We start from the raw sequence: 18,228 nt of genomic DNA, 5'->3' as shown, positions 1-18,228 counted from the left end.
CAGAGGCCGCGTAACAGGGGGGCGGGGACAAAAACATCACCCAGTGCCTCACAGTCTCTCTGACTCTAGCTGCATTTTAGACAGTTATTTCTGGTGTACTCGTGGCGACATGAGCGGAAGAGTTGGAGATCTGAGCGTGAAACAAGCCGAAGCTTTGGCACAGGTGAATTATTTCCCTTTCTTATCTCGGGGATTTATTTGTGGAGTGATCCTGTAGATGACGGGATGAAACATTCTCCCGAGCAGAGAGAGGCCACACATCGCAGATGAAAATACATTCGTTTTGAATGCAGAATTAATAGACTTTAGAAAGATTACAAAGTGTTTAAGCTTTATTAGTTTGTCCCTCTCTTGCCGAGTTGTGTAAATGACGTGACTGCACAAGTTTGCACTGTTGTCAGCACGTGAGGCGATGTAGTTAAGGGATAGTTTCCAGCAATGTGCGTGTAACTTATGTGCAACTTCATACTGTTGACATTGTATAATTCTTCATCTGTAACGTTACTCCTCAGTTTCGAGAAAAGGTTCAGGATATTCTGCCCCAGTGTCCATCACAGAGTGACCAATTTCTGCTCCGATGGCTGAGAGGTGAGATACTTTCACTGACACATTCGTGATGCAAATTGAAGTAGGTTAAATACTAATGTCCTGCTTAAATACTTAAATGTTGAGAGAGAGAGAGAGAGAGAGAGAGAAATCCCTCTATCCTATTTTAATATAGAAATGCATTTTACTTGGAGAACAGTTGCAAGTCCTTAGTTGCATAGATGGCAATATTATAACAGGCATTAAAAAACTTAATCTAAAAGAGTGAGCATGATCTATAGAATCTAAACTTATAGATTGGAATAGAATAACATATTTTAGAATGATGCCATCTATAGAATAAAATTATATAGAATGACACAAACTATTTTTTGACAGTATTAAACTATAATGACAACTGTTTGAAAGAATCTTCTAAACTGACACCACCTATGGAACACAATTGTGAATGATATAGAATGAGCGTACCTATACATTAAAATACATATTTAGCATATCATCTGTTTAATACAATATTATAGAATGACCATGAAGTATGAATTTATTTAGAAGGAATCTTATGTAATGATACAGTCTATAGCATAGAATCTATTTTAGACTATGATCTCTCTTTTAAGAATCGAATCACAGGTTTTGTGAAGGATTCTGGAAAGACATGATATGTTCTGTACTGACTCATGTTCAGACCGTATGATTCAGTGTAATCGGCTCAAGACTGCGTGTGTCGTGAGGACATGATGCACGAGGACAAATTCAGATAGTGCTGGAACTCACACAGTAGGCTAGATGATAGATTAGGCCTTTGTGTATTATTCTGGTTAGAAATGTTCTGTATTTATTTGCTCATTCAATTATTGTAAATCTTTATGGCTATTTTATTTACCAGTATAAACATATTACATTAAAAAAAGTGTGAACAGCTTATAACGAAACGTATAAAAACGAGACCTTCTCAGACTTCCTCGGTTGTCTATGTTTTATGTGAAGAATTCAGGACATTTTTCCTTGGAAAATCTAAAGGATGTGACGTTTACGCGCTCTCCCGAGAGCCTCTCTTCCGTTCTATGATGACACATGAAAGGAATGCTTATACAATGTTCAGGATAATGGCGAAAAAGCTATTCTGTACTGTAATGTCAATGTGTCCTGCAAAGAAAAGGGTTTAATTCAAACTATAGTCTCACATTGCCAGATCTATATAGTCTGTAGTCTTAAATATAGGCCTTCTTTATAATCAAAATATCACAACAGTGTCATTTTAATTATCTCATCTGTCGACATGATGCCGGTGAATTGCAAAACCTGTTCCAAACATATCCACATCACTATCAAATGTTTTATAACTGCTGCTTTCTCTCTGCTGTCATTTTTGGTGGTTAATTTGTTATTAAGAGAAAAGCACACAGCAAATACATATTCATCTAAACGTCCCTCTTTTACTTAAAAGTAGTGCTGGGCAACGATTAACCACGCTTAATCCCAACAAAAATAAAAGTTTTTGATTTAAATAATATGTGTGTTTACTGTGTATAAGTATTTTATATATATAAACACACACATATGCATGTATATATTTAAGAAATATTTGTATGTGTATATACAGGTAATAACAAGAGTTATATCGCTAATAACAAGAGTTTCTGAATTCTACATAGAGGCCTTTTATTTAAGTTCTTCTGATTTTCTCTTTTGTTTCTCTGTTGTTAGTTGCTTTGGATAAAGCGTCTGCTAAATGTAAATGTTTTCTAAACTTTAATTTGACCCTTCAGAGTGGTGTTTAAACCCCTCTCTGGCAGCTTTACAGAGACTGTTCTTGGGTTTTGACAAAGGCTGATTTGTGTGCATGAACGCTGCTGAATGCAGCCAGTCTTCTGCAGAGATTTTTAGGCACCAGACAGAGACTAGCAGATTTTACATGAGATTACTGATGTCATTGTTTAATTAGCATGTAAAAATGACCTCATCTAGAGTCTGGAATGCGTGATGGAAGCTCAAGAGTGTCACATATCATGACAAGGCATGTTTTTCCTCTAAAGGATTTGGGGTTATTCATATACGTAGTTCTACATACCGGTATTATAATCTTTTGAGTGTTGACACATGCACATTTCCTTAATAAAGGCATCTCGCAAGTGTTGATAAGATAAACACTCGATTGTGACACAAGTCAGTGCAGTTTACTACAGTACGAGTGTGCAGGTAGCTCATGACTTTAAATAAATGCATACACTACCATTCAAAAGTTAGGTTTTTAGGCGTGTATCTCGTCCCACACTCATGCTACGATCATGAGTGGTATCTGTTATTATTTTCCAGGTGATTAGACTTATTGCCTTGTGGACAATAAAATGAGCAAACATGTCATAGACATACATTGAAGCCATATCTAGAGATCAGAATATCATAGAGATATGAAGAGACTTGGGGATGCGCCAGTAAGCAAACACCTAGCAACCTCCCAGAACACCCTGGCAACCAAATTATCAACATTCTAAAAAAAAAAAACCCAAGTACCTCATCCTATCAAAGGCAAATACAACACACTATGTATAAGAAATTGAAAAAAATTTTTTTTTATCAAACTGAATTATATTTAAAAAACATTTTTTTTTGTGGTAAGAAAAATATTGTTAAATTAATTGTAGCCTTATTTAATTTTATATTATAATTGTGACTAGTTTGAAATCTACTTCTCTGATTTTGACTTTGCTGCTGATTATTAAATGAATGAATAAATAAACTTATAAATAAATAAATCTAGTTTGTAAATAAATATGTCGTCGCTCTAGTTCACTACGAAAAGTCTTCATAGGGAAGCAACTGGCATATCCGTTCCACAAAACACTGAATGCTTCTGTCAGCTGTGTCACATAATCTTCTTTATGAGTATTAAATACTTATGAATGACTCCATGTCTGACTAATTCTGGGTCAGTTCAGTTGTGTCTCTAGGCCAGTCAGGTACAGACTAGAGTGACTATAAGACAATGAAACTAATCCACTCCCTATACAGGGTTGGGTTGGTTTTTTTGAGGATAGGCTTATTTTGTTGGAGGGAAAAGCCTATGTACATGGGATTGGGAATATGTTGAAGGTCAGCACACTGCGGTCACCTAGTCTCCTCATGTCTGCAAACTTTGCTTCTTTTCAACTGAACAGTTAATCTGTTACCAAATAGTAACTTTCAGTGGCATACGGCTTCCAGTTATGTGCAAGTTATCTTAATAAAACACTTGATAGCAACTTGTCTTATGGAGTCATGATGTTGTAAGGTTTGTTACAATATGCTGTTTATACTGTGAGTGTGCCAGTTTATTATTGGATTTACTAGCCATGTGGTTAAATATTAGGGCTGGAAACTGAAGGTTTGTAGGTTCGAACCCTGCAAGACACTTAAGGTGATAGTTCGCTCAAAAATGAAAAATCTGTCATCATTTATGCACCCTCAAGTTGTTCCAGACCTCTTTGAATTTCTTTCTTCTACTGAAAAAGTTATTTTGAAGAATGTCGGCAACCAAACAGTTGATGGGACCCATTGACTTCCATAGTATTTATTTTTTTCCTACAATGGAAGTCAGTGGCTACCATCAACTTTTTGGTTACCCATATTCTTCAAAATATCTTCTTTTGTGTTCAACAGAAGAAAGAGACTCATAACGGTTGGGAACAAATTGAGCAAATGATGACAGAATTTTCATTTTTAAGTCAACTATCCCTTTAAGCTTCTTGTAATAAATTAGTTATATTGGACAAAAACCTGTTGAATGACAAATTAGTGCATATTTTATTATCTTTTCTATACTAACTACATCAATAACTACATTACATCTTTTTTTTTTCAACTTGTCTCTCTTGTTTTCCAGCCAGGAATTTCAATCTACAGAAAGCCGAGGCCATGCTGCGCAAGGTAGCACACAAACTTAATACTACATGGTGTTTAAAAAAATATATAACAACATCTATATGAAATAGAAATCTTTTGTAACATTATAAATGTCTTTCTACTGCCACCTTTAAATTTAATGTTTCCTTCCTGAATAAAAGTATCAATTCTTAAAAATATATATATTTTTGACCTCTAACTTTTGAACGGTAGTGGATATCATCATATATAAAGTTGCTATTATTCAGCTTATAAACAAGCTCTTGGTGTCAGTAACTCTGTGCTTTAAACTTCACATTTACACAATCCAGAATAATGTGCTGTGTAATTCATTAACCTTTGTGCACAGACTATCTCAAATTTTCTGATAGAAGAACTTTTCTGTAAATTCGTCATCTCTGGATTCATCCAGTGTGATGATGTATGGGTGTGACGGACCCTCACAATGCCAGGCTTTATGTCAAGGGTTGGTGTACATTACCCAAAGGCTTCAAACAACATGTTGAATAACACTATGAAATATGATCCAACTAATATTAGGCCCCGTTTACACTTGGTGGAACACTTGTGATCAGATTTCAAGGGGAGGATTGCTGATTTCATAACTATATACATCACTCACGATGGCATGCTGTTAAAAAAAAAAGTTTGATTAATGTGTTTTATAGTCTATAGCTGAAGTCCTCCAAATGTGGTGTAAATGTTTTGGACCTCATTTCGAGTTTTTATCCCTTTAATTACAGGTGTAAACTACACAATTTTATTATAAAATTGTACTTTGTTGCACTAAGGGTTCACACTTGTAGTTCAGTACCCTTGGTTCTTTAGGTCCAGACCATAAAGAAAATGCTACATTTAGTCCTGGTTGGACTAAATGGGCTGTTTTTGTACAGGTAAACTAACTGGAAGCGAATGACACCGGAAGCCATTCAAAATCAACTTACAAATGGCCGCGGCCAATCTTACGTTAAAAATAAGGTAGACAGGCAATGTTCTATTTCAGATTTGTTTGTTTTGTCTGGCCGTGCAGTTTAAAAGGTTTAATTTTAATGCATAATCATAAAAGTATTCATGCAGCAGATAGCAGCTCTGCAAAGGTGAATTGTGCTTTTCAGGATTTAATTCAGGAGCCTACATTGCACTGATGAGTCACACCATTGCCTAATCACAGTTTATGGACGATTACACCATGATCATTCAATGCTATTGGGTGTTCAAAGTGCTGTTTGCTTTCCCATTGTGCGAGTGATGCTTGTGTAGTTCATTGGTCTTTTATTACAGACGTTTTTGGTCGCCATGTTATATCTTTGAACTCTGTCACCAGTATCTGTTGCACCTCAGGTCAAAGCACAGCTGTAATTAATACACAAAGACTCATGGTGGCAAATTATGTTCAGGCCGAACTGATAATGCTGTCAAACTTTGTTATGTTGATGGTTCTGAATCCTGATTTGATTATGCAAAATGTTTTTAACCATGTGTTGTTTTTCATCTGCAGCATGTGGAATTTCGAAAAAACATGAAAGTTGACACCATCACTACGGAATGGCAGGTGCCAGAGGTACGACAACCTCGATTTATGATAAAAATACATATCTGTTTCATAGTTTTGTTTAAATATATTTGCACTACTGTTCAGTATTGGATCAGAAGATTTTAAATTTAAAATATTTATTTATTTATTTATTATATATTGATTAGTTTTATTAATAATAATAATAATAATAACTGATTTTAATATCTTTTAAAATATAATTTATTCCTGCGATGGAAAAGCTGAATTTTCAGCATACTTTTTTTAGAGACAGAAAATTTTAATATTTGATATTTGTTATTTTATTCAATTTAAGAGTTTGTCATTGATAAAAAGGTGCCGTTTGGAATTGATCTTTTCATATATTAAATCATGAAGAGACCATATTCTCCACTAGCATTTAATTTTTCCCCCCTAAAGTCAATTTATAATATTAGTCAAAACTTGTTGCATAAAAACAGTCATAATAGTTTAATAGTCATAAAACGCAATTTTTCCCCTTATTTCTGTCACCTAGAATTAAACAGGTGGTTATTGTTACTGTGCCTTTAAGACTTATATGCCTTTGACCTCTATTATGATTGGCTGACCTGCTCATGCTCATTATACCCATAAGCATTTTTTAATCATCCTTATTTGTAGTTTAGTTTTGGTAAATATTGAGCATAAAGAGGGAAAGGACATTTGCAGTGTTGAATCTTACGATTTACTTATAATTGGTACTGTGTTCATGTTTCATCCAGTGTGTGTGTGTGTGTGTGGTTTTTTTTTTAGGTAATAGAGAAGTATCTGTCTGGTGGCATGTGTGGCCATGACCGTGAAGGGAGCCCGGTGTGGTATGATGTCGTCGGACCTATGGACCCTAAGGGTCTGATGCATTCAGCGTCTAAGCAGGACTTAATAAAGTCTAAAGTCAGAGACTGCGAGATTCTGCAGAAAGAGTGCGACTTACAGAGCGAACGGGTAGGTGTGCGGCTGTGAAAACTGGCCAGGAATAGTTCACCCAAAAATGACAATTCTGTCACCCACACATACGTATTTTCTTTCTTCATATTGAAGTCTTATAAGTACCATGCACAAAGTGAATGAGGATCAAACTACCAAGCTCTAAAAAAGACCAAAAAACATCTAGTGCAAATGTCTTGTGCACTATATTCCAAGTTTTCAGCAGTTCTTTTTCAAACAGCATGAATAATCTTGAAAAAAATTCTTTTTGTGTTCCACGAGGGTGAGTAAATAAAAACAGATTTTTCATTTTTAAGGCTGGAGTATATATTCGTTACACCGCAAAACGTTTGCGTTCTCTCACAAAAATATTGCTCTCTCTGAGAAACTTTGCATTCGCTCACAATACATTTTGAGTTTTCTTACAAAGCGATTAAATTTCCTCACAAAATCACTGAAATATAGTTTTCCCTCCCACTTCAGATTATACTCTCGGGGGAACGCAAAAGTTTTGCGAGTTTCTCGGGGGGGCTGCAATACTTTTGTGAGTAATTGTTATTATTATTTTCTTACCATCACCATGTCCTTTTAGCCGCTCTGTGCAATATATGACAACAAAAATCGCAATGTAATATTTTGGCTAAATTGTGCAGCCCTATATAATTAAAGAATTTTTAAATAAAAGGAATCAAAATGAACACTTTTTTAAATATATTTGATCGATTGACTATTAACTGACATCAGAGAACCGTGAACATGCAAATGTGTTGTTAAAACTGCAGTCGGCAAGTCTGGCAGATTGAGGGGATTTAGCCAAAATTTCGAATGTTTACAACTCTCATGCCCCTCCCATCGAGTTCGTGCCCGTCAGTGCGTGTATATTGTAACGTGCGCGAGGGGGAGGGGGATCTGTGGCGTGTGCATGAACTGTGATTGACAGTCAGATCTCACACAGCCCTGCGCTGATTGGACCAGAAGAACCGAGATGGATGGACTTTTGCAAAACAAATAACAGGCTCTAGGTGGAAGTAGAAGCGCAGTTTTTTTCTCTAAAACCGGCTGATTTATGTTGTTCTGTCGGAGCATATTGTCGGTTTCAGTGAAAATGATCAAAAAAATCTTGCCGACTGCAGCTTTTAATTATTGAAATATTAACTTAAATTCTCAGGGGGGGTCCATCAAGTAAATATTTAATGTCTCAGGGGTTCGGCTGACAAAAACAGTTTGAGAACCTCTGCACTAAACGACCACTAGCAGTCTTACCCTGGACTCTTTGCTAGAAGGCAATGAATACAAGAGAAATTATAAGGGAGGGGGGTTTTATGTAGTGTATTCCAGCCTTAAGGTGAACTCTCACTTTCACTGAAGAACTTCTCTTACAAGTTAATCAGTATTTTATTTAAGACTGGTCATAACTTTTTAAGTCGTTACATAAAAATGTAGATTGGTCTAATTTGAATCTGAAAAGTAAGACTGATTATACCTTGGTTAAGAGCTAGTCGGTAAGACTAGTAACAGTTTATTCAACTGGTCCTGTGGTTATAATCACTCATATCATGTCTTTATATGTCTGTCTGTTTCTTGTTCTTTTCTCCCAGCTGGGCAGGAACATTGAGTCTATTACTATGGTCTATGACTGTGATGGTCTGGGAATGAAGCACTTATATAAGCCGGCTATAGAGACTTATGGAGAGGTGTGTTTTTTATGTGTTTCTCTATTATTAATATGCTGCTTGGCTCTTTCAGGTACGTTAGGCTGCTGTAGTCTCTTTTTTTTTTTTCGTAGATTCTCACTATGTTTGAAGATAACTATCCAGAGGGACTTAAGAGGTTATTTGTCATTAAAGGTCAGTAGTAGTTTTATAACTTCTCCGAATGGCCTATAAAGCATATTACATCAAACAAATTGAAGTGGCACAAGTTATTTAGTAAGTAGGGCGTGATGCAGGAAACAGACGAAATCCAGTCAAAATAATGAATTTACAGTAACAATAATGCAGAATTTGTCAGAAAATGGCAAAATTTGGATGAATAAATCAAAAGTAGGGCTGTACACTACTTGATGTTCAACTTTTGATCTTAAAAATGTATTAGTAAATGCTGAGATTTAGATGACCTAAGATTAATAAATGCTGTAGAAGTATTGTTCATTGTTAGTTCATGTTAACTAATGTATGTTAACAAATGAAACCTTATTGTAAAGTGTTATCATTTAAACAGACCCAAATCCTTTCTGAAAAAATAAAACGCATTTCATATTATATTATAAATCAAAAATATAATTGATTAGACAATATTTTTGATGACTAAAATTTTAATTAAACCCTTAAAACAGAATCCCAGAAACATAAAAGAAAAGATTAAATTTGTGTAAAAGGAAAATGGAATTTAAAGAAAATAAAAAGTATTTCATACATTATTGTATCGTGCCACTGTGATGCACCCCTTTTAATATCTGAATCTCTGGACTGTTTCTGTTGCAGCACCCAAACTGTTTCCTGTGGCTTACAATCTGGTGAAACATTTTTTGAGTGAGGACACTCGCCGTAAGGTCATCGTCCTGGGGTGTAAGCTAGCACATGTATCTTACTACACTTATGTTTTTCTATACAATTCATCTGTTGCTATTGCTTTCATAACACTTTCTCAGAGAAAGTCTCAACTTGATCTGGCAGTTATTTTGAATAATTCAGTTGTATTAAAATGTATTCAGGTGGAAAGCTTCTCAAATATCTTTGGTTGAGGAATTATATATTAGATGTTGTTAATACAATACATAGATGTTGATACAAAAATGTTGTTAAGGCCCCGATATACATCAAGTTAAATCAAACAAACTGGTGTAACGTCATTTCGAACAAAATTAGGCGAGTTTGAAACAGCTTGTCAGTGAACTTTCCGGGGAAGTTTCTAGAAAGTTTGCTCCGGCTGGTAAACACCTTACAACTGGATCCGCCTTCCTTTACGTGGAAATCTTCTCCGCTTCATTTCTCCTGTTCATTCCTCAGAGTCAGAGCCGCTTTAAAGTAGAAACTGAAGTTTTAATTCTGATCGAAACAGAAACGAACACTGTTTCTAAAGAAATCTATTGTATAAAGTGATATATAAATAAACGTGACTTGACTGAAGTGGTGAATTGCAGAACTGGTGCAAACATATCCACATCACTATGATCAGATGCTTTCTTAACTGCCGTTTCCTCACCACTTTTGTTTTTCATTTTTGTTGTGGGTTTATTTTGTTATTGAGAGAAAGCGTGCTGCACATATTTACATATTTACATTTTCATATTTACATATTTATGTACAGAGGGGCGTCGGGATGTTTTTTAACAGTAAACTGCTGGTCATGTAATTCGAACTTGTTTTTACCCCTAAGCAAAGAACGAAAAAGATCTTCATCGTACTGTATATCGGGGCCTTTAGGATCCACAGCTGTCATCCAGATGTTTACTCACAAATCCATTCTCTCATCAAGTTTGCCGTGACTAAGCTTCTGTGTCTGTCTCCTCAGCAAACTGGAAGGAGTTGTTACAGAAATACATTGACCCTGAAGAGCTCCCAGTGTACTATGGGGGCAAACTCACCGACCCTGATGGTGACCCTAAATGTAAGACCATGGTGAGTTAAAGACACTCGACACGTCATTCTAGTGTTGGCCTGGTGACGTTGACTTGCTAACGAAGTATTGTTGAGCTGCAACTGTCCCAGATTTCTTCTTTCAGTTCTCTCTTTAAATAGAATGACACTTAATATATTAGGGAAGTTGCGAAACCCACATAAGAGTCAGACAACAGTTCCCATTTGACGAACCTTGAGTTCTAGCTGTACAAAGCCGACTTTCTCTCTTGCCAGAGTGTCCTCTATCTGATACTTTACTTAAGTTAAGATTATATTTCTTTTTAAGTTAGTCTTTCTGTTAAACCACCTAAATTTAAATATAAGGAACAAGAGCAAGATCACAGTTTAATGACAGTTGGCATCACAGAGAGTTTTTCTGGCTTGTATATGATGCTATGCGAGACATCATTAACTATTGCTTATATTAGGGAAAATAGCTTAACAATTTCAATTTTTTTCTTAGAAAATAATTACTTTCATAGCCTTCTCATGTGCTATTGTCAAGAGTGTTGGAAAAAGTTCACTTTGGACTGTTTGTATACTGTTTGTTTCCTGACAATCTAGCGGCATAGAAACCCTAACCCCTAACCCTAACCCTTTATGGTTATCGCTTATTGTTTTGGAGTATATTTTTGGTATGAAATTAATGTATAAGATGTATTATTTGCTAGTATAACTTCCAACAGTGCTGTATTCAGGCATCAGCATTTGTCTTGAAATCATTTCCTTCTCAAATTATTGTTATGAAACAATGGCAGAAAATTTTCAGTCCACCTAGTCACTCAGTTTAACATTTAATATTTGCATATTCGCCTATTTAGTTCAAACCAATAAGAGCTTCCTGCTTATCCTAATACCAGTATGCCCACATTATTTAGCAATTCCAAGAAATACAGCCTGTTGCCTCTCACAATCTCCTTATAGATGCATTCTAAGAGTCCAATAGTGCCAATGTCTCATAGCAACAGAAGGGTGGAATAACTGTCAAATGGTTGTTTATCTATATCACATTATCTTTAATTTTCCTCTTGCACAACATTTAAACTTCATTATGATACTCTGTGGTGTAATCTGGTTTAGAGCCCGTTGGATTGCTTCTATGGTTATTGCATAGGCTGATTACTCTGTTGATCAGTTGGCAAGGTTGAAGCTTTGGAACACATGACATGACTAATCTTCCCCTTCAATCTGTCTTTGCGTTGTGGTTATGATTCTGTTTGTGATAAATCCTAAATGTGAAGAGCAAAGGGCTGTTATGACAGGAGGACGGGCTCTTGAAAAGCACCCTGTCAAACGGACAACGCGTATTTAACCCTCTGGTATTCCTCACTAAGGGGGCACAGGAAGATGTTAATCGTAATTGTATTAAATAATTTTATTGAAATTTTTGTACTATGTTTTGTTTCAGGAATGTATTTTTTTAAGAGATTTCATTACACTGAAAAAAAGTTTTAGCCACTCAGGCTATTTCACTAACAAAAACGGCAAGTAACACTATTAAAGTAGAAAAAGTAGAAAAACTGAAATAGTATTTTTTTTTTTTAAGTAAAACGTACTCCAGTAATCTTTTATTTACAACTTAGAAAAAAAAAATTCAGTGTAGATAATATGCACCTCTACATTATAAAGAAAACAGTTGCTTATAATTATATTTTCAGAAATAATTACTTTTGTTAGGTTTTGCATTTGGTTATGTATTTAGACATTATCAAAGACCCCCTCTTTTTTCAGATATTTCCCATTCTTTTCAAGATCACAAGTGTGCGTGTTCATATAGTAAGTGCCAAAAATAACCTTGTTCCATACCATTCCGAAAAAGTAAAACAAGTATCAAGAAAAAATGTAGGGCTCCAGTTAAGAGGAGGAGATGTTGCTGCTAGAGGAAGGGGAAGTTATTTTAATGAATGTTTATGAGGGCGCATTAATTAAAATAATAATGATATGTACGGATAAATCATGTATTATAGAAACTCTGCAATATTCCCTAAAAAAGTAGGAATGGTCAATTTTGATTTCATGTTGATTTTAAAACATGCAGAATCACATTCAGAGTTCTGAAATGAGACATTTTGTCTCTGTGTGTAGATACACAGGTAAAGCTGCTGCCCCCTTCAGGATTGGAAGTGCTCAAAAGACCTCAGAAGACTTTGTGAAAACTCAAAGTGGACTGATATTTAGTTAACTACAATCCTTGGAGTCTTTTGTTGGACTGTGATATCGCACAAGTCAAATAAATGTTTGTTTTCTGTGTTTAATGCTAGAGAGCTGAAGATAGTTGTTTATTTTGTCTTAAAGAGAGTTCGAGTGTTTGTTTTCCCTCTGGTGTGACGTGGACGGCAATTTCCTTGCCTATTAAACCTGTGATAACCTTAAAGAAAACTAGAGCACTTCCTTCATGGGAAAATCACTAAAGGGGGATGCAAGTTAAAAAAGATTTGTTTGTACTAATAAGCACAGATAGGTCATGACATGTTTGAGTGACATGTTGAAACTTAAGCAAATCATAAAACAGACTTCCATTGAAATGTCTTCTCACAAAGATGGTTTATGGAGTGAGTAATAAGATTGTGGCTAAATCCCATTTCACATACTTCCTAAATTCCACATTCACATTACAAGTATGTACTTTTGAGTATGTAAAAAGATATTAGGAAATAGTGATAAAATTGTCTTATGCTCACCAAGGCTGCATTTATTTGATCAAAAACATAGAAAATATTACCAAATATTATTATAATTTAAAATAACTTTTTTCTATTTTAATATACTTTAAAATGTAATGTATTCCTGTGTTGGCAAAGATGAATTTTCAGCATCATTACTCCAGTCTTCAGTGTCACGTGATCCTTCAGAAATCATTCTAATATGCTGATTTGATTGAATTTACTGAATTGTCACTGAATTTAATGCATCATTGCTGGATAAAGTGTGAATTAAAAAAAATTTTGACTTCAAATGTTTGAACAGAAGTGTATATTACATCTTTATGGAAATCGTGTAGTATCCATAAACCGTTTGTATAGTATTATTTGGGATTCACTAGTCTTGCATACGATAAGATGTAAAGAATGTGAATTGGGATTTCATTATATGTTGAGTGATCTAATACTATTGTTAGTGATTGTGAGTGTCTAAATGTTTTTTTTTTTCTGTGTATCAAAATAGTAGTGAATCATTTGGAGTGACACCTTTTCTCAACCATCATCTATATTTGGCTCTGCGACTCCAGACAACATGACCTTAACCTTTTTTTTATGAAGTGTTGGATGTTTTTGTCATGTTAAGCTGTTTATTATCTTATTGTATTCATTGACAATCTAGACTCTTGTTTCTGTATTTTACTGAAATTTGAGCTTTTAAAAATAAAATAAATAATAGACATCATTTTTCCACTCAAGCTTCAGAGTAGACTACTCAACCTATATGTAGGATAATAAGTCTCAAACAGTGAATGTAAAGGCAATTTGTGTTCCTTATTAAAAGCCACTTTGATTTGGGCTGCTTTGCTGTCTGTTTTTTTCTTTCTGTTTCCTCGTCGTTCATAAAATACTAACATTTAAATATGAGGCTTTTATCTTTTGCACTCATGATGCTTCTGTAAGTTTCATCCTCCTTTGTTTTTCCATTTTCAATTCTGATTAATTATTACCAACTCATCTCAACCAAGCATATGTTAAGCAGATGTTTCTGTTTTTTTTTTTTTTTTCAGATTACGTTTGGATCAGAGATTCCCAGGACCTACTATGTTCGAGACTCCATTAAAGTGGACTATGATCAGTGTGTGACTATTGGCCGTGGCTCATCTCATCAGGTGGAATATGAGCTACTTGCACCAAACTGTGCATTAAGGTGAGCAAAAAACACTTTCTGATACTCTCAATAAATATGGAGTTTGCCATGAACCACCAGATCATGACATTAAAGATGCTGTAAACAATTTATTTTGATAAAATCATGCTTAAAAGAGACATTACTGAAATATGTGTTTGTGAAGTTCTGTATACTTTTTTTTAGCACTTGATCCTCTTTTTTTTTTTAAGCCAAACTTTTTAAGCCAAACTAGCTAACCAGCAACATTCTCTGCATATGAGACGTGCACTTTACTGATATTGGGTTTGTTGGCATGTCTTTGAAAGGGTGGTGGGTGGATGTTAGGGTGTGGTCTAATTTAGTGAACAAAACATTAAAAATACTTTCAGCAATGTGCTGGATTCAACATGCACATGCATGTGCTTATTGCCACTAAATTGGACCTTGAACTAGAATAGTGCACTAGTATTGTGTTTAATATTCAGTACACTTTTTGAAATAAGTCCCTCATGCTCACCAGGGCTGCTTTTATAAGTAAAAACAGTAATATTTTGATAAAATATTATTGCAATTAAAAATGTCCTATTTTAATATTTTTAAAAATGTAATTTATTCCTGTGATCAAAGCTGCATCATTACTCCAGGCTTCAGTGTCACATGATCCTTCTGAAATCATTTGAATATGCTGATTATATACTCAAGAAACATTTCTTATTATAATCAATGTTGAAAACAGTTGTGCTGTTTCATTTTTTTGTGTAAACCATTATACAGTTATAGAGCCGTTTGATGATTAGAAAGTTCATCATTTCATTTATTTAAAATAGAAATCTTTTGTAACATTATACATTTCTTTACTGTCACTTTTGATAGATTTAATGCTTTCTTGCTGAAAAAAACTATTAATTTCTTATTAATTTCTTATTCTTATTAAAAAAAAAAAAAATCATACTGACCCCAAGCTTTTGAGCAATAGAGCTGCACAATTCTGGATAAATTAAGAATCTTTTTCTTAAAAATAGAGATCGCGATTCTCCCGCAACTAATTCAATTAACATAATTTACTAGATGTTCTAACAAAATGTTAATCGCTGCAATAAAAATATTTAATGAATTTGAATTGATCACTTTTGTTTCACTTGTTTCATTACCGATGAATCAGCATTTTTGAACAAATCTCTTGAATAAATGATTCAATGACAAATAATAGTTTTAACTCACTTGTCGCCGGCTACTGGTGTAATGATGTGATTGATATAATCTTTAATAAGTTACTTTAACATTTATTTGTTTATTTATATTTAAAAAGGGACAGTGTACATTAATCAACATTTATGAATGTAAATGTACCCAAATTAGGCTAGTTTTCATTGTTACAAGAACAAGAACAATACAACCAAAAATTGTAAACAACATGTCAGGAGTCCATGTATGACTCTACTCAATTCAATGCTCTCTTCCTCAGATGGCAGTTCTCGTGCGATGGTGCCGATGTAGGTTTTGGTGTCTATTTGAAAAAGAAGATAGGAGAGTGGATGAAGGCCAGTGATATGAAGGAAATTGTGCCGAATCAGCGTTATAACGCTCACCTTGTTCCAGAGGACGGATCGCTCACCTGCCCAGAACCAGGAGTGTGTAAGTACAGAGTTACTATCAAGTAACTGAGATAAACATTAAACATGCACATGAATTTACTGTACTGTCCTCATTTTCTCAGATGTACTGCGATTTGACAACACCTACAGCATCTTCCAGTCCAAAACAGTCAGCTTCACTGTTGACGTCCTCCTACCTAGTCAGGTCAACCAATCAGAGCGTTAGAAATGATGGCAGCAAGCAAGCCGCCACGCCAGTAAATTGAGATTATGAAACTGTTTAGAAACTAGTGCTCTGAATACAGTATATCTGCTGTAGTTAATAAAGGAAAATACAATAATGAAGCTACTGATGGGAAGAGGAGAGTATGTAATTGAAATGACCAATCGCGGCATTAAAATGGTGGGATGAAATTTAAGCTTTAGTGATCGTCCATCAACGTATCTGGATCCTGACTTCAATGCCAGTGTTATTCTTTACATTTGTTTCTCTAAGGTGCAGCTGTTATCAAGTTGATTTGCCATATATTAACGAAGTTTAATCGTTGAACTTATCATTGAACTGTGGTTTATCAAGTGTAATAACTGCTGCAAATAACTAGACTGAAACTGTCTTGGTACACATTATTTGTGCTGGCCCTTGTCTGCCTTCTTTATTATTACGTTGTTGGTATTTAATCTCTTTCAATTAATTCCTTTTGATAATTAATTAGTTTAGATAATGAGTCGGCACACTTTTTCCCCTCAGAATTTAGTAAGGAGTTAAATTAGGATATACTCTTGTTTATGTTATTGACGCACAATCTGTGAACCTTTCTGAAATATATTGTTTACAAAGAGCATTTGGCTTGATTCAGAGTATGATGTTGCTTTTTTTTTAAAAAAAATATTTTTTATTATAATTTAACTTATGATTGTCTTTAATTCTAATTAATGTTGTAAACTTTTGGTTAGTAATGAGTTTTACCTCAGGTTCTTGTGTTTACAGTAACGGTGTCCGTATTTGATTCCAGCAACATGCATCTGTTTTGTCCATGTCTTATTATGATGACCACATTGTATTTTGTCTGAATTTGCATGTCCTTTTAATATTGATACAATTTATGAGTGATATTGTATTGATTTTTGATTAATTTACTAAATAAATATATACAATACAATAGCAAACACATTTTTTTCTTTTCTTTCTGACCTTTATTTATGCATACTTTTAAAGGAGTGTCTAACATAACCAGTTCCCACGTACAGACTAAATCTAATTAAAATTATTTGAAATAAAGACATTTATTTACTTTTATTTACAAACATTTACTTAAAGCTTGGTTAATATCAAGATTGATTCCTTTTAGTTTATCTTCATGCAAAGTGAGTATTTTAATCAGTCTTAAAGGTATAGTTCACCCAAAAATAAAAATGTTGTCATTAGGCCGAGTACGACTTTCATTTTTCTATTGAACACAAAAGAAGATATTTTAAAATTGACGGCACCCAATGACTTCCATAGTAGGAAAAACTAAATACTATGGAAATCAATGTGGCCCATAAACTATCCCTTTAATATCACAATGTGTGATATAGTTGTAGTAGTGTTAATTTGTACCCGGTCTGATGGCTCCATCTTTTGGTGAAGCATTTTGATCCATTTTAATCAAGCGAATTACATCTCTGTCCATTAGATGGCGCCATAAAAACGGGAATCTAAGGATGCAGAACGTTTCCAATTACAAAGCATTTAAAAAACATATACATACATTCACATGTACACATATTTATACCTTCTTATACTGTCTATGATTTATACTCATAAATAATATATCATATAAATGAATTAATTTAAAAATATTTTCATCTAATACAAAAAGATCTTATGTGTTTAAATCAGACGATTGTTAAAACAATAAAGATATTTTATTGTGACATTCATTAATGCAATATATATTCCTAACGTATATTTTATTTAGGCTTTATACACCAACGTTCAAAAGTTTGGAGTCGTAAGAAAGAAGTCTCTTATGTTCACCAAGGCTGTACAGTAAAAACAGTAATATTGAGAAACATTGTTGCAATTACTATTTTAATCTATTTTCAAATCTATTTTTCCCCGCTGTGATAGCAAACCTGAATTCACAGATCCTTCAGAAATCAATGTGTTGGTTTGGTGCTCAAGAAACATTTCTTATTATTTTCAATGTTCATTTAAAGTTAAAAAGCACATCATTTATTTGAAACGAAAGTCTTTTGTAACATTATAAATATGTTACTGTTGCTTTGATCAGTTTATGTTTATGTAATCTTT

At 34.2% G+C, this 18,228-nt stretch overlaps 1 protein-coding gene across 2 annotated transcripts; it reads left to right on the top strand.

Moving 5' to 3' along the window:
- The first annotated feature begins 14 nt into the window (after nt 1–14).
- On the top strand, nt 15–17,099 carry sec14l8 (SEC14-like lipid binding 8). 2 transcript variants are annotated; one of them, XM_077241618.1, is made up of 12 exons: nt 15–163; nt 513–588; nt 4,409–4,452; nt 5,927–5,989; nt 6,737–6,925; nt 8,506–8,601; nt 8,694–8,754; nt 9,391–9,474; nt 10,421–10,527; nt 14,237–14,376; nt 15,803–15,972; nt 16,055–17,099. In XM_077241618.1, exons 1-12 carry the CDS (start codon nt 110–112, stop codon nt 16,156–16,158), a joined length of 1,188 nt encoding a protein of 395 aa, XP_077097733.1. In that variant the 5' UTR covers nt 15–109; the 3' UTR covers nt 16,159–17,099. The 2 variants fall into 2 exon arrangements, with proteins under 2 accessions (XP_077097733.1, XP_077097734.1); XM_077241619.1 differs by lacking the exons at nt 15–163; nt 4,409–4,452.
- The last annotated feature ends 1,129 nt before the right edge of the window (nt 17,100–18,228 follow it).

This window comes from Siphateles boraxobius, unplaced genomic scaffold (assembly GCF_051911475.1).
Source record: "Siphateles boraxobius isolate OS27281-9 unplaced genomic scaffold, OSU_SipBor_1 24, whole genome shotgun sequence".
NCBI lineage: Eukaryota > Metazoa > Chordata > Actinopteri > Cypriniformes > Leuciscidae > Siphateles > Siphateles boraxobius.
The sequence above is the reverse complement of the archived record's forward strand: the minus strand, read 5'-3'. Positions and strand labels throughout refer to the sequence as shown.

Excerpts from the sequence above, each read along its gene's own strand:
- sec14l8 (XM_077241618.1), top strand. The coding sequence starts at position 110 with ATGAGCGGAAGAGTTGGAGATCTGAGCGTGAAACAAGCCGAAGCTTTG. Across the intron at positions 589-4,408 it reads TCTGCTCCGATGGCTGAGAG|CCAGGAATTTCAATCTACAG; the intron begins GTGAGATACTTT and ends CTTGTTTTCCAG. Across the intron at positions 5,990-6,736 it reads CGGAATGGCAGGTGCCAGAG|GTAATAGAGAAGTATCTGTC; the intron begins GTACGACAACCT and ends TTTTTTTTTTAG.